Source organism: Quercus robur, chromosome 12 (genome assembly GCF_932294415.1).
Source record: "Quercus robur chromosome 12, dhQueRobu3.1, whole genome shotgun sequence".
Classification (NCBI taxonomy): domain Eukaryota; kingdom Viridiplantae; phylum Streptophyta; class Magnoliopsida; order Fagales; family Fagaceae; genus Quercus; species Quercus robur.
In genome coordinates this window covers 20,300,738-20,315,510 of record NC_065545.1, presented here as the reverse complement: position 1 = coordinate 20,315,510, position 14,773 = coordinate 20,300,738, and the positions used below count along the sequence as shown (strand labels likewise).

Sequence of the window (14,773 nt, the reverse complement as noted above, 5' to 3'; positions counted from 1 at the left end):
TATTTATCATTTTGTTCTATTTGGTATTCCCCTTTAAAATTGTGTTTTTGCATGAACTGTTTTGACTGTCAAAAGAATGAATTCGTTTGTTGATTTATGCATTTTTTTTTGGGGGCCTATTTGTCCCAACCTATTCAAGGAAGAAAATCTCTTCCATTTCATGGGCTGGCAGAATGAAAAATTTAAGGGGTTTGATAACATGGAGTTCTTGACTCACTATACAAACTTTAGTTTAATTTCATTGTTAATTTTGTTGTGTTCTTAATCTCTCTCTCTCTCTCTCTCTCTCTCTCTCTCTCTCTCTCTCTCTCTCTCTCTCTCTCTCTCTATATATATATATATATATCTCTCTCTCTCTCTCTCTCTCTCTCTCTCTATATATATATATATATATACACACACACACTAAACCCAAAAAAAAAAAGAAAAAGCCTTGCACGTGAAAATCACGTGTGATGAGGCTAGTATATATATATAAAGTAAATGTCTCTGAATTATAAAGACGTCAGTGGACAACATTGTTTTGGGACTATCATTGGTATCCTTAGTGCAATTTGAATGTGCAGTCAAAATTGTGGTTCAATTAATCAATTACCAGCAACAAGGACAACTAAGACTTTCTTTTCTTTTTGTGTTAAATATGATTACCATGGCTAATGATGGTTTGGTCAATTCCTGGTTTCTTGTAATGGGTAGAAACTTTAGTTGCCAGTGCATGTATAAAACAAGTAGGCAAATCCTCCTGCCAAACTAATTCAACAACAGACACAGCCTTATCTGCTAATTGATAAGCCACAGTGCCACACTATTAAAAGAAGATTCACAAACAAATGCATGTTCATAGAACCGCATGGCTTGTAACCGGTCATAAATAGCATCGAATAAATGGCCATTAAAGTTATGCTCAGACTTAAATCACTTTGATAGAGAGGCAATATCATGATCATCCCACTCAAAAAGCACCTTCAAAAGAGTCCAATATCTAGGCAGCAAAACCGAACCACATCCTCATGCCTTGTAACTGGTCATTGCTTTGGCTTTGATTTTGATTTAACGGATTACAAACTCACTAAGATTAAGCATTTGTACTCTAGTTGCAAAACTAACATTGAACCAGCCATTATAAACCTGTAAGTGTAATTGAATAATTTCGAGATAGAAAATTTTACATTTTTTTTTTCACAACTAGTTGAGGTAATAAATAGTGATTAGTATAACATTCCTTTTACATGGATCTATTATTGATATTACTTTTATTATACACCAATCACAACATGTCATTTAAACAATTAATTACGAAGAAAATGAAAAAAAAACTCATTATTTTTTGGCTTCCTTAACCTCACAAAAACTCACTAGTATAGTAGTATTGAACAGATGGAGTATATGGAAATCCGAAGATCACCTAGACTTTATTTTATTTTATTTTAATAATAGCAAGTATATGGTGATCTAAATTTAGAGATTCCATGTTTAATTCATGGAACTTTTAATGTATCTCATAAACAAGAGTCTGATCAAATACTGAAACACCACTTTCTCATTTATTAAAAAAAAATAATAATAATAAATTTAATGTTACAATTTTTCACTTTACCAAGTTGTAAAAAAAAAAAAAAAAAAAAAAAAACCAAACAATTGTGTCTTGTTAAAAAATCCGGGCTCAATTAGTTGGGCCGAATGGGCCTTTCTGGTTTGTTTGTTTGTTTTTCCAGATAAACTCATGTAATTTGCAAATCAGGGCAACTCCCGCTAAAACATCATTTTTCAAGTTTTATCACAGAACCTAAAACGTAGTTTCAGATCTCTCTCTCTCTCTCTCTCTCAGTGGCGATGATGGAGGAGCAGACGGAGATCGAGACGGCGGCAGAGTCAATAGACGGCTCCGTTATCTTCCACGTCATCAACGACGTCGTTGGCTTCGTCCTTTATATGCACCAACAAATCCCCTCGTAAGTCCTCCCTCCCTATTTTTTCTGTTTGTTTGCTCGGAAAGTGCAGGAAAATCAGACGGAAAATTAATTAATTATTTATTTTTTGTTCAATATGAGTTTGTGGTCTTACGTGGCATATCATATCATATCAGGTTTCCAATAAATTTCACAATTATTATTATTATTTTTTTTAATACTTTTTTTGTAATCTGAATCCCTACCTAATTAACAAAAGAAATATTCAATGTGAATCTCTACCAAAAACAATTTTGAGGCTTTGTTAGCATTTGTTCTATAAGTTTTTTTAGCTGATAAGAAAAATTGAAATAGTTAATTTAATTATTTAACCAACATGTGAATTTTTTTAACTTTAAATGAAATGAATAGTTAGTTCAAATTGAGGTTCGTTAGAACTTTGAACCGATAGGAAATAGTGAATTTAATAATCATTTATTCAAGGATTGGAAACATGGACTCATGCCGATCAATCAAACACTCTTTTAATAGGAAACATCTTAGGTTTAGTAGTCTTGTCTTGTGTACTAGACCTGTTGGGATGCGCACATGTGTCAAACACTTGTCACCTGTCCACATCCGATCCAACAGGTTAAATTTTAATTTCACCACTCTTGAGTCTTGGTAAAACTTTTTTTCATGGGTTTACTTTGCTTGAAAAATAGGTTGGGCAAAAGTACAGTTGTATCTTGAAAAACTTCAAAGATGGAGACTTTGAAAAGCTATTATATGTTCTTATACAAATAGTTGAGCTGATATTCAATCTTTTAATTATTGTTGTGACAGTTAGGATGGTAGTTATGATATCTGATATTTAGATAGGAAATGGTATCTAATATCGGTCACTTGTAAACAGCATATTGCAGGATATCAGTCTTGAATTTGATACACTGCATACTGAGTTTACAGAATTGGTAATGTTAGTTGAGCACAGGCTAGTTTGCATTTTATCATTTTGGATTGAATTCTGTGCTCTAAAGAGTTGTAAGCTTTTAGGAGACGGATCTTACACAATCTGATATAAAGGCGCGGAGAAAGCTAATTGGCAGAATGAGGGAGGTCAAGCATGGAATAAAAAGACTGGAGAAACTGATGAACATGGTTTCAAATCTTCAAAATGCGCTTAAATTGATGATGAGTGAGATTCCTAACGTACAGGGTGTCATTTTGGTTCTTGGGGCTACTCCTATTCGACCTCAGCATGTTTATGAGTTGTGCTTTTCACATGGAAAGGTTGTTGGTAGTGGTGAGACTGATTTCACCAAAAGCAAAGTGGCACAAGGACTTTCAAGAAAGGTATTTTAGTGCTAATTCCACTTCCAAGTTCCACATTAAATTGAAATTTTTATTAATTTTGTATTTCATGTTTCTTTGACAGGCTATTCGGACGCTGATCTCAAAGGGTGCTGGATCTGGTTCCTATCCAGGTAGTTAATTGAGTGAGTTTTGTCTTGCTAATCCTCATTTCTTTTTTACTTAGCAAAAATAAAAGATCTATATTTTTTCTTGTCTTTTATTAGGCCCCAATAAGTTGTTTCTATTGGTTAAGGCTCCCTGTTCTTTCAACCTGCCTCTGCATTTTCTTCCCAAACGTGATTTTAAATACAGCAAAAAGGTAACAATTCTCCTTTATTTATTTATTTTGGTTTAAGTAAAAAGTGCAACAGCAAAGCTATATAAATAGCATGCCTTTTTATCATTTTTTTTTTCTTTTGTATGGTGAGTCTGCTTGCTTTTATGTGCACAAGACAGTTGTATTCCTGACATGATAGTGGATAGTCTTTATAAACTATTGTTCTCACTTTTCATTAATTGTAAATTTAATAGAGATATTGCTATGTGCCATTACTATGGGTGCTTCTAGCCAAATCCACTTATAGATTGCAGTAGTGTCCTATTTGAAGTAGGAAATAGGACACAGTTATTATCTCATATAAAATACTGTTTCTTTTACCCTCCTGAGTTATGATTGTGCTGTGGAATGGACTGAATAAGTCTACAGAGTGGGTTAGACAGCAGATCGTCTTTCCATTTAATATTATGGATGCTTATCACTCTTTTAATAATAGTTGGGTGAATTCATTCTGTGTTACCTTTTCTTACTGAAAGCATCAGATTGTTTTGCTTTTCATGATTATTGCCTAAGAGGATCATGTAGAATTTTTTATATTTTTTTATAAGTTTATGAGAATGATAAAAATCTTTTATATGGACTCATCTCACATGCATGTCCATCTGAGCTTGAAAGCATCAAAGCATTGGTTTCATAGGCTACTGATATGTTTCTTCTCTAAAAGGAAAAAAAAGAAAAAGAAAAAAAAAAGTAGCATTCAATCTTCCTTGCATTATCAATTATTCGGTCACATTCATACTGACAATCTCTGATTCTGGTCTTAGTGCAAGTATCAGAGAACATGAGATGAGTTCGCCAAACTGAACTTATAGCTGCTAGCATTTTTCAAGTATTTTGTGGCTTCCTTACATGAAGACCTTCATGCATTATATGCATGTTTATCATTTTAGTATTACTTGATATTTGATAACTAATAAGGTAGCATTTTTACAAAAGAATTTTCGTTACAGATTGTGCCTTTCAGACTACGGTTCAAGTGCAGAACCCAAGATCAGGAAATGGATGCTTTGGATCATGCTTCTCAAACTGGGAGCTCCACCAGTTTGTCAGATTCTACTTCCGATGATTTAATCTGGTATGATAGGGTTAGATTTTGAAGCAATTAGATTTTATATAAATCCTTCTTCTATACTTAGAAGTTGCTACTGAGGGCTGCTCTGAGACTACAATGCTTTATTATCTTTCATTCAACTTTAGTACTGTGAACTGAACTTGTTGAGATCAGTCTAACAAGTAATGCCATTTTGACAAATCCTATTTTTCCTTCTATCACTTGACAATATTTTGTACATTAGCCAATCAATTTAATATGTACCTTATGTCACCTGTTCTTTTACACTGTTACTTATTTCTAAAAGTTTATCATAATGATGTAAACGTAAGGTTGCTGTTAGGAAAATCTCATAAAATCTTTACTATTTTTTTTTCCACCTTTGTTCTAGGATTTAGTGACTTCCAATGGAAACAGCTTTACAGTTGATCAATCGCCAATGCACCAAACTTGCCTGGTTTTGGGTGCTTGTATCGATTTCTGTTTGTTAGCATGATAAAACCACGAAGTCCATAATTTCTGAAGTTATTTATCTGATGTTGTTTGACAGGTTTCAATGTCGGCATGTGATCAAGGGCCTGGTATCCAACACATCAACAGAAGAATGAAGAAATTAGCCATATGTCCATTGTATATAAGAGTTTTTCCCTCATTTATTTGATTGTCATTAAGACATTAACAGGCATTTTGTTACAATTTAAAACCAAAACTGCAAGTACACTTCAGTTATCTGTGTGTAGAAGTAACTGGCCATAGTTATGTCACTTTTTACTAGCAGAATGGGAGGGGGAGATGGGAGAGGCTTTCACAATGCATTCATTGTTTCCTAGTCAATAGTCTAAACAAAGGCCTAAAAAGTGACGAGTTAGGGTTCTACTACTCCCACAATGTCGGGATACTCTACATAAAGGGTATTGGACGACAGCTACCCTTTGAGAGGGTAACCAGACTGGTGCCGCACTGCAATATGAATAATTGGGAAACATGTACAATGGTTAGGGATGTGTCTTTCTATTTTTTTTAAAGGGTCATGTTAATTGATGTTCTTAGAACAATTGTTAATAAACCATATTAGGAAAGTTTTAGTATCATTATCATGAGAAATATAAAAAGCTGTTAGAAAAATTAATTGTTTTATCGTTTTCTCATTAAAATTTTCTAACAAAAATTCATAAATCAAAACCTTTAGGACATTTATTAACATTTTTCTTTTTTAAAAAGTAAAGGTAAGAAGTTGTTTATAAAGATGGAGAAATTGATGAGGATGTGAATTATGCAATAAGAGCAGAATGGATAAAGTGGAGAAACACACCAAAAATATAGAATGACTCTAAAATACTTATTAAGTAAATGGAAAGTCTTACATAAGTAAATGGAAAAATTCTATAAAACGATGCTTATTGAATTCAATCCTAGGCTCTTATCATAACAAATAGTTGTAAATCTTATAAGACTACTGTAAGATTCAATTGGGGAGCTTTCTTTTAAGTTTATTTGACTTATTTGGTTATGTGTAACTTTCTATTTTCTGTAACTCAAATTTTTTAGAGGCATGACTGTACTTATATCTTTTAACTCATTTTGTAAGCAAAATAAGCAAAAAAAAAAAAAAAAAAAGAAAAAAAAAAATCAACTTTTAAACAATTTTATATATATATTTTAAATATTTTTCACTATCACGTATTTCCATATATATTTTAAATCAACAAAACATATCTTTTTAATTGCATAAACCACCGCCCGAGTTAACCCAAAACTCAAACTCACATAGTACGAGACTCGAATAGAAATAGCTCAGACAGTGTACGAGAACTAGAAGAATAACTAGAAACGACAACAGCAACGACAACAACAACAACGGGTCTGCTGAATTCAAAACCCTAAAACTCCTTCTCTCTCTTTCTTTCTCTAAACCCTCCCAAAAACCCAGAAAACACAATGAAGTTTCAAATAGAAGACGTAACGGTGTACTTTCCGTACGATCACATATACCCAGAACAATATGCGTACATGGTTGAACTGAAGCGAGCTCTAGATGCCAGAGGGCACTGCCTCCTCGAGATGCCCACTGGCACAGGCAAAACCATCGCTCTTCTTTCTCTCATCACCAGCTACACTCTCTCTAAACCCAACAACCCTGTCAAGCTCATCTACTGTACCCGCACTGTCCATGAGATGGAGAAGACCCTTGCAGGTACACAATTTGAATTGGCTTTGGTTCTGTTTTTTTATTTTGGAGTAATGGGTCTTGGGTGATTTCAAGTGTTGTATGTGTTTTTGATTGATTTTTCAGTTGTTTTTGGTATATGGGGTTTAAAGTTTGTATCTTGTGGGTGGAGTGAATTGGGGTTTTTTTTTTTTGGGTGCGGATTGTATGTGTTTTGGTTAATTTGTGAGTTGGTTTTGGTAAATGGGGTTTAGATTTTGTATCTTGTGGGTGGAATGAATTGAAGTTTGGTTTGCTTTTGTGATTTTGAAGCAATAGGTTTTAGGTGATTTAAATTTTGGATTTTTATTTTTGGTATTGTATGTGCATTGGTTGATTTTTGAGTTGTTTTTAGCTGATCAGGAAAGAACAAAGTTTGTTGGGCAAATGGGGTTTATACCTTACAGGTGGGAATGAATTGGGATTGGTTTGGTTTTGTGATTTTAAGTTATAGGTTTTTGTTGATTTGATATAATATGTATTTTTAGTGTTGCATGTGTTTTGGTTGATTTGTGAGTTGTTTTGAGATGCAGAGCTCAAGCTCCTTCATGCTTACCAGACTACTCACATCGGGGACCGTGCTAGAATCCTTGCTGTTGGGCTCTCTTCCCGCAAGAACCTGTGTGTTAATTCGCGTGTTTTGGCTGCGGAGAATCGGGACTCAGTTGATGCTAGTTGCCGGAGACTGACGGCCAGTTGGGTCAGGGCGGCAGCAGCGGCAAACCCCAATTTGCCCACATGTGAGTTTTTTGAAGAGTATGAGAAGGCAGGGTCTAATGCAGTGTTGCCTCCCGGGGTTTATACCTTGCAGGTTGAATTGAACTAAGATTTTTGTGTTTTAATTGATATCTGTGTTATTTTGGCAAATGGGGTTTATACCTTGTGGGTAGAAATGAATTGTGATTGATTTGTTTTGGTGATTTCAAGCAATGGGTGATCTTTAATTTGAATTGGGATTTTTGTGATGTATATGTTTAGGTTGATTTGTAAGTTGTTTTGGGTGATTTCAAAAGAACATGTATTTCCAAATGGGTTTTTACCTTGTGGGTAGGAATGAATTATAATCAGGTTATTTTTTGTGCATTGAGGCAATGGGTTTTGGTTGATTTGAATTAGAAAGTTTTGAGTTATATGTGTTTTTGGTTGATTTGTGAGGTGTTATGGGTGATTTAGGAAAGAGCAAGTATTTTGGATTTATGTTAATTGTTAATCATCATACTCAAGAAGCTGGATCTTATCTTGCAGCTTGGCTTATGAAATATTCGTTTAATTCCTGGATTCTGTTTGGTTATGAAGAAACAACATGTTTAGCTATCTGTGTAATTCCTAGATTCTGATTAGTTATGAAGAAGAAACAAGTTTTGCCATCCTTGGAATCCATGTTGGCAGTATATTAACAATGTTGTTACATGAAGTCTGATTAATGCCCCTTGTTTTTTTTTTTAATAATTAAAGGATTATTATGAATAATATTGAGCTGTCCACCATAATATGAAATATTAATATGGCTAAGATTATTTCTTACATTCCAGTGATGTGTTGCAATCTGATAACATTTTACCAAATATTTCTGAGTTCCAAAATCATTTCTATGTTGAAAAATTCTTGCAGGATCTGAGGGCATACGGGAAGGAGAAAGGGTGGTGTCCATACTTCTTGGCACGACATATGGTGCAATTTGCAAATGTGGTGGTTTATAGTTATCAATATTTGCTTGATCCCAAGGTGGCTGGGTATATATCCAAGGAAATGCAGAAGGAGTCTGTTGTGGTGTTTGATGAGGCACATAATATTGATAATGTGTGTATTGAAGCTCTTAGTGTTAGTGTGAGAAGGCAGACACTTGAAGGAGCCAGAAGGAATCTCAGTAAAATGCGTCAGGAGATTGAGAAGTATGTGTTTTTCTTAAATTTTTTATTTCTTCCCATTTTGCTGTTACATGACGTATTAGGTTCATAATTGATTGGCTTCATGGACTTTAAATATTCTCTTGTAATTTTATGGAAATATGGAGCCATTATTGTATAGTTTGGTTAGACCAGTACCTGGAAAAGTCTTTCTATTTAATTTGTAGGCCTTCTGTGTTTGCCTGTCAATATTCTGATGTGATTCTTAAGAAGTAATGGCTGGATTTCTCCTGCTTAGATTCATTTTTAATTTCTTTGAAGCATAAACTAAAATTTGATGCAGCTTTTATGAAATTGTTTGACATGGTAGGAAGGTTTAAGGCCACAGATGCTGGTAGATTGCGCGCAGAGTACAATCGGCTTGTTGAGGGTTTGGCACAAAGAGGAAACTTACCTTGTATGTGGATTGCACTGACGTTAATATTCATTCTCAAGACCCAAGAGTTTATTTATTTATTTTTTGGACAATGTCCTTAGTTATCTTGAGCTGGACTTCTTTCTCTATGCAGTCACGGACAACTGGCTCTCCAATCCTGCCTTACCTGATGATATTCTGAAGGAGGCTGTGCCTGGAAATATCCGCCGAGCAGAACATTTTCTGCATGTCTTACGTAGATTGGTCCAATATCTGGAGGGGCGGCTGGAAACTGATAACGTTGAGAAGGAGGGGCCTGTTGGCTTTGTTGCATCTATTAATACTCATGCTGGAATTGACCAAAAAACACTGAAGTTTTGTTATGATCGCCTACATTCACTGATGTTAACACTAGAAATCACTGACACTGATGAATTCTTACACATCCAAACAATATGTGACTTCGCAACACTTGTAGGGACATACACTCGTGGTTTTTCAATTATAATTGAACCTTTTGATGAGAGAATGCCCCATATTCCTGACCCTGTGCTGCAGGTTGGTTTCCCTTCTTCATCTTCACCCTGCTTTGTTTTTGTCCTTTTTCCTCTTATTTCTTTTCCGTATTATTTTACCTTTAGGGAACACTTTATATGTTGGCAAACTTTCAGTATTCTGCAAATGGAATGGATGTTTGACTCCAATGTTAATATGTACCTTATGAAGTCCTATTCAACAATCTGTTGTATGTAATTTTGAACTTACAACATCTATGTTTAAGGCCACTTTTTCTTTTTCTTTTTATTTTCCCAGCATCTTAAGTAATGAATCTAATGGGTTGATGTTTCTGATCCTTCAATTTTATATATTTAAACCTATAGATGCTCTCCCATCAGCCATCTACCTGCTTATGCAGATGTGTCTGTTTGCTGTTACTAGGTCTAATTTTATATTTTTGACAGTGGATGCAATTAAGATTTCCATCCTGTTTGGCATATCAGCTTTTTGAATTTATTATTGATTGGTTTTTCCCTCTAATGTTTGGTATTTCAGCTTAGTTGCCACGATGCTTCTCTTGCCATAAAGCCCGTATTTGATCGATTCCAGTCAGTTGTCATTACATCTGGAACTCTGAGTCCAATTGATCTCTACCCCCGTCTACTTAATTTCCATCCAGTTGTTAGTCGAAGTTTTACTATGTCCTTAACAAGAGATTGCATATGCCCAATGGTTCTCACTCGTGGAAGGTATAAAGTTCAGCTAAAATCCATTAGCATTTTACAGGCAAATAATGATTTTTAGTCTTTTCAGTTTGGTTCTCACCTTTTAATTCGTAATACAACTAGACCCCTTTATTAATACTTTAGTTTGTCGCTTAGTATCTGGTAAATTGGTTCTTATTTCAGTGATCAGCTTCCTGTCAGTACCAAATTTGACATGAGAAGTGATCTTGGTGTTGTACGAAATTATGGGAGGCTTTTACTGGAGATGGCATCTGTTGTTCCAGATGGGATTGTATGTTTCTTTGTTAGTTACTCATATATGGATGGCATAGTGAACAGTTGGAATGAAAATGGAATTTTAAAGGTAGCAGTTCTATCTATATTCTTTTAGTTTCAAGTATTTTCCTTGAATTTCACCTCACCGTCCTTCATTAGTTTGTTAGGTATCTGCTTATGCTGAAAGGTGCTTGATGCTCTCATTTTCACAGGAAATAATGCAGCATAAGCTTGTCTTCATCGAGACTCAGGATGTTGTAGAAACTACTTTGGCTCTTGACAACTATCGCAAGGCTTGTGATTGTGGGAGGGGTGCCATCTTTTTCTCTGTTGCCAGGTACCGTATTAGTCCTACTAAAATGCTTTTTTTCCCCTTTAAATTCTTTTCAGGGGTAAAAAGCTGCCTTTACATGTTGAAATCTATAATACTTGAATTCTTGACTGTTTTCAACCTATGTAGCCTGCAAAGGTGGAGATTTTAGTTTAACTCATTCTCAATGCTTGGAAGTGTTTGAGTTATAGCCTATTGGTTTCTCTAATATTTTACTGGAAAAAAAAAACTTTTGAATACCATTTGCAATCAAATGAAAAAGGATGTCGTACCCAATGCATAAAGCTCCCACTTTTGTGGGGTTTGGGAGAGGTTACAGTAGGCAGCCTTACTCCCAATATTTTTGGAGAGACTAATTCTCGAACTTGAACCTACGACCTGTCGCTGTTGGTGGAAGGCACTTGCCATCACAATGGTGTAAATTTTGAAGTATAATCTTTATGTTAATACCATAAGTGACTAAAAGAACACCGTGCCATGTCTCATTTGGTCTGAGGCAACCTTCTCTTGATCTGGTGCCTTTAGCACTGCTGATGTTAGCATATAAAATATTTCCAAAAGATTTTTGTGATTTTTAAGCCTAAAGTTTTACATTTTTTTATTATCTCTAGTCTCTACTGTATCTTTTTATGAGTGTTGTGTCCTTTTCTGGTTCTTAAAAGGAAGCTTGTGGAAGGGGAAATCTTTTATTGATCTAGGTTCATTTAAAATTGAAAATATATCTGTACTTTTGCAGGGGAAAAGTTGCTGAGGGTATAGACTTTGATCGACATTATGGTAGACTGGTCATTATGTTTGGTGTTCCTTTTCAGTACACATTGAGCAAGTGAGTTTTTAATCCACAGTTCTATGTTATTGTTGCTTATGAAATTGATTGTATATGATGTGACAGATGAAAATATGGTTTGCAGGATTTTGCTTGCCCGGTTGGAATATCTACGGGATACCTTTCAGATTAAGGAAGGAGATTTTCTGACTTTTGATGCCTTGGTATTGTTCCCTTGCCCTTGTATTCTTTTGGCTGTCTTGTTTCAAAATTCATTTTTTGTGTAATAGATTAATATTTTTACCATTGGATTTTACTGGAGCAGAGACAGGCTGCTCAATGTGTGGGCCGAGTGATCCGGTCAAAGGCTGATTATGGGATGATGATCTTTGCTGACAAAAGGTCTGTGTATATATATATACACTAAAATACCACCTGTTTATCAAATAATTTTTCTAAATTTTTATATAAATTGATCAAACGTTTGTGCTTTTGTTAAACTTCAGCCACTCCATAAGTATTAGTTTTTGTAATTTAAGAACTTCATATGGATATTTCAAGTATCATTATGCTGATTTTACGTAGTGTTGGGACTTGGGACTCTTGAAGTTTGGGCTAAAATCATACTCATATTTGTCGAGAAACTTAGGTGAAGACAAGGGGATTGAACCTTGGACCTTGGCCACCACATGGGGTGGGAGTGCCACTTGGCCCAAAGGCCAATGGTGATAATTGAGTAAAATTTAGTACAGAATCATCATAACTTAGATATTTGCAGTACTTTACCACGTATCCTCTTCTTTCATTGTTAAAGCAAATAAGATAACTGACAATATTTGATTCCAAAATGAATAGAAGTAGGAAGGAATTAGTTGAGTTTACCTGCGGCTTTTACACTTAAATTGCTATACTTTTATTGGGAAAACATCTTTGATGAGTGCTCTGTTTTATTTATTGTTGCAGTCCCCAGAAGCACTAACCACTCACTAATTTAGATTAAACATATTTATCTTGAGATAATTTTCTCTGTTGGATTGTTGACCTAAATTTTGTGCAGGTATAGCCGTCATGACAAGCGCTCTAAATTGCCTGGGTGGATACTGTCACATTTACGTGATGCACACCTGAATTTGAGCACAGACATGGCTCTGCATATAGCACGGGAGGTAGGTCCCTGTTACTACCACATGTTTGTACAATCTTCTCCCATTTTTTACAGTTTGAAATCGACAAATCTGTTATGACTATTGAGGATGGGCAAAAGGCCAAATTTGAAAGCACATCAGAGTCATGTGTTATCGGTTTCACCAAATAGCAATCAAAGGACATTCTAGATTATCCAATTGTTTGAAATTGCTTTCTTTTACTTTTTTCCCTTTTGTATGTGTTTTTTGGGGAAAGACCATGGGTTTTGGGTGTGGGAGCAGTTAGCCTCAGTCACACATTACCCTGTGCACATATGCCTTCGCCACAGTGCTTTCTGGCTTTGGTTGTCTTAAACCAGATAAAGATATTTGTACCAAGAAAAAAAAAAAAAAAGATGATCTCTCTGGTTGATCACTCATTAACTTTTTAATGGAAACAAAATTACCGAAAGAAAATTCTACAACTATGGATCAGAAAAATGTTAAACGGTGTGTTATTCAAGCAAGATGACAAAATTCAATGTTCATATCCTGTGTGCAAGTCAGTTTGATACAATAAAATAAATTGCGAGTTTGTGATATAGAATATGGTTGTAAATCTGATAATGTGTTCTCTCTGGTTTCAGTTCCTTAGGAAGATGGCTCAACCATATGATAAGGCTGGTGGCAGCGGTAGGAAAACCCTTTTGTCCCAAGAAGATGTGGAGAAGATGAGCGATGGCATCTTGAACGAAATGCAGTATTGAGGATTTATCTGCCTGCTAGCAAGTTTTCAGTCTGAGGGTGGTTTGTTGGTCGATCATTCATTCCTTGGGATCCATGCTTACATAGAGTAGTTGGCTAAGTTGTGGAACAATTATGTGAGAAATAGCTTCCTCTTACAGCAGAAAATACCATTCTTATAGCACTGAATTTTCCCTGATCCTTGAATTCAAAGAGGTGTTAGAATGTTCTGCGTGGTCTCACAAAAATCAAATTTTGTTTTGTTTTTATTTTTTTCGTTTCTTTCTTGGGGGGACAAATTCCTGGTGCAGGTGTATATTTTTAGTTATACTGCCATTCCCTTTTCTCTATTGTGAGTTGTGGTATTTGTGGCTTATTTTCGTACTGTCAAATCATAAAGCATTCATGAATTTTCCTCAGTAATGTATCACTCTCTTTTGTTGCCCCACAGATGAATAGACTATAATAAGTGAAAACTATTGAGGACAACAAAACAGAGATTATGATTATGATGAATGTTATTATAAGCAAATTATAAGTAACAAAACAGGGCTCCGGTATAAGCCTATCTGCCCTGAAGCTTTGAATTTGCCTGGTTAAAGCTTAAGTTAGGGCTGGTCTTTAATAGTGAATGAATATATATATATATATATTAAATAATTAAAAATATTCATTCAAAAAAAAAAAAAAAAAAAAAGAGGTACATATTACAATCATATCCTACAATGAAGCTCACTTTTATTTTTTTAATTGTTTAACTTTCCTTATTTACTTATATGCAACTTTTTTAAACCTCATTTTTTGAAGTTTACCAATTTTTATTGTTTGATGATACTGTCTGGACTTATGAAACTGTCAAATTCTCTAGCTTTTGTGACGATCATATATCTCTTACTAACAGCTTAGCATTTGAATCATAGTATAATCCATGATTTTTAACTCTCTCTCTCTCTCTCTCTCTCTCTCTTCCTTATTTATTTAGTATATATATATTTAATGAAGTGAAAAGAGATGCATTTATACGTGTCGATTGGTTTGCATGAAGGCTAAAAGTTCATAACTATTGAACAGCTAAAAGGTTATATACAATGCTAATTATCATGCTGCTTAATTACAAATATTACTTTTGGTCATCTCCTCTTGGCCATAACGATGATTAGCTATATAGTCAAATATTATCTTCAAGATATAGTATCAACAGGCGTTAC

The 14,773-nt window shown here is 34.7% G+C and overlaps 2 protein-coding genes across 3 annotated transcripts; both read left to right on the top strand.

Annotated features, from left to right (window-relative positions):
* Positions 1–1,758: 1,758 nt before the first annotated feature.
* Positions 1,759–5,362, top strand: LOC126707990 (uncharacterized). Of its 2 annotated transcripts, none has more exons than XM_050407773.1 (7): positions 1,759–1,952; positions 2,806–2,863; positions 2,946–3,245; positions 3,328–3,376; positions 3,470–3,564; positions 4,533–4,657; positions 5,184–5,362. In XM_050407773.1, exons 1-7 carry the CDS (start codon positions 1,834–1,836, stop codon positions 5,239–5,241), a joined length of 804 nt encoding a protein of 267 aa, XP_050263730.1. In that variant the 5' UTR covers positions 1,759–1,833; the 3' UTR covers positions 5,242–5,362. The 2 variants fall into 2 exon arrangements, with proteins under 2 accessions (XP_050263730.1, XP_050263731.1); XM_050407774.1 differs by having other exon boundaries at positions 4,519–4,657.
* Positions 5,363–6,375: 1,013 nt separating this feature from the next.
* LOC126709082 (general transcription and DNA repair factor IIH helicase subunit XPD) lies at positions 6,376–14,015 on the top strand. The gene is made up of 13 exons (XM_050409171.1): positions 6,376–6,827; positions 7,373–7,650; positions 8,451–8,731; positions 9,061–9,143; positions 9,256–9,659; positions 10,155–10,348; positions 10,508–10,688; positions 10,813–10,937; positions 11,668–11,757; positions 11,843–11,921; positions 12,023–12,099; positions 12,755–12,863; positions 13,469–14,015. Exons 1-13 carry the CDS (start codon positions 6,572–6,574, stop codon positions 13,586–13,588), a joined length of 2,277 nt encoding a protein of 758 aa, XP_050265128.1. The 5' UTR covers positions 6,376–6,571; the 3' UTR covers positions 13,589–14,015.
* Positions 14,016–14,773: the final 758 nt, after the last annotated feature.

Coding starts and splice junctions, on each gene's coding strand:
- LOC126707990 (XM_050407773.1), top strand. CDS start 1,834: ATGATGGAGGAGCAGACGGAGATCGAGACGGCGGCAGAGTCAATAGAC. Junction 3,565..4,532: donor ATTTTAAATACAGCAAAAAG/GTAACAATTCTC, acceptor TTTTCGTTACAG/ATTGTGCCTTTCAGACTACG. Junction 4,658..5,183: donor ACTTCCGATGATTTAATCTG/GTATGATAGGGT, acceptor GTTGTTTGACAG/GTTTCAATGTCGGCATGTGA.
- LOC126709082 (XM_050409171.1), top strand. CDS start 6,572: ATGAAGTTTCAAATAGAAGACGTAACGGTGTACTTTCCGTACGATCAC. Junction 6,828..7,372: donor GATGGAGAAGACCCTTGCAG/GTACACAATTTG, acceptor TTTGAGATGCAG/AGCTCAAGCTCCTTCATGCT. Junction 7,651..8,450: donor CCGGGGTTTATACCTTGCAG/GTTGAATTGAAC, acceptor AAATTCTTGCAG/GATCTGAGGGCATACGGGAA.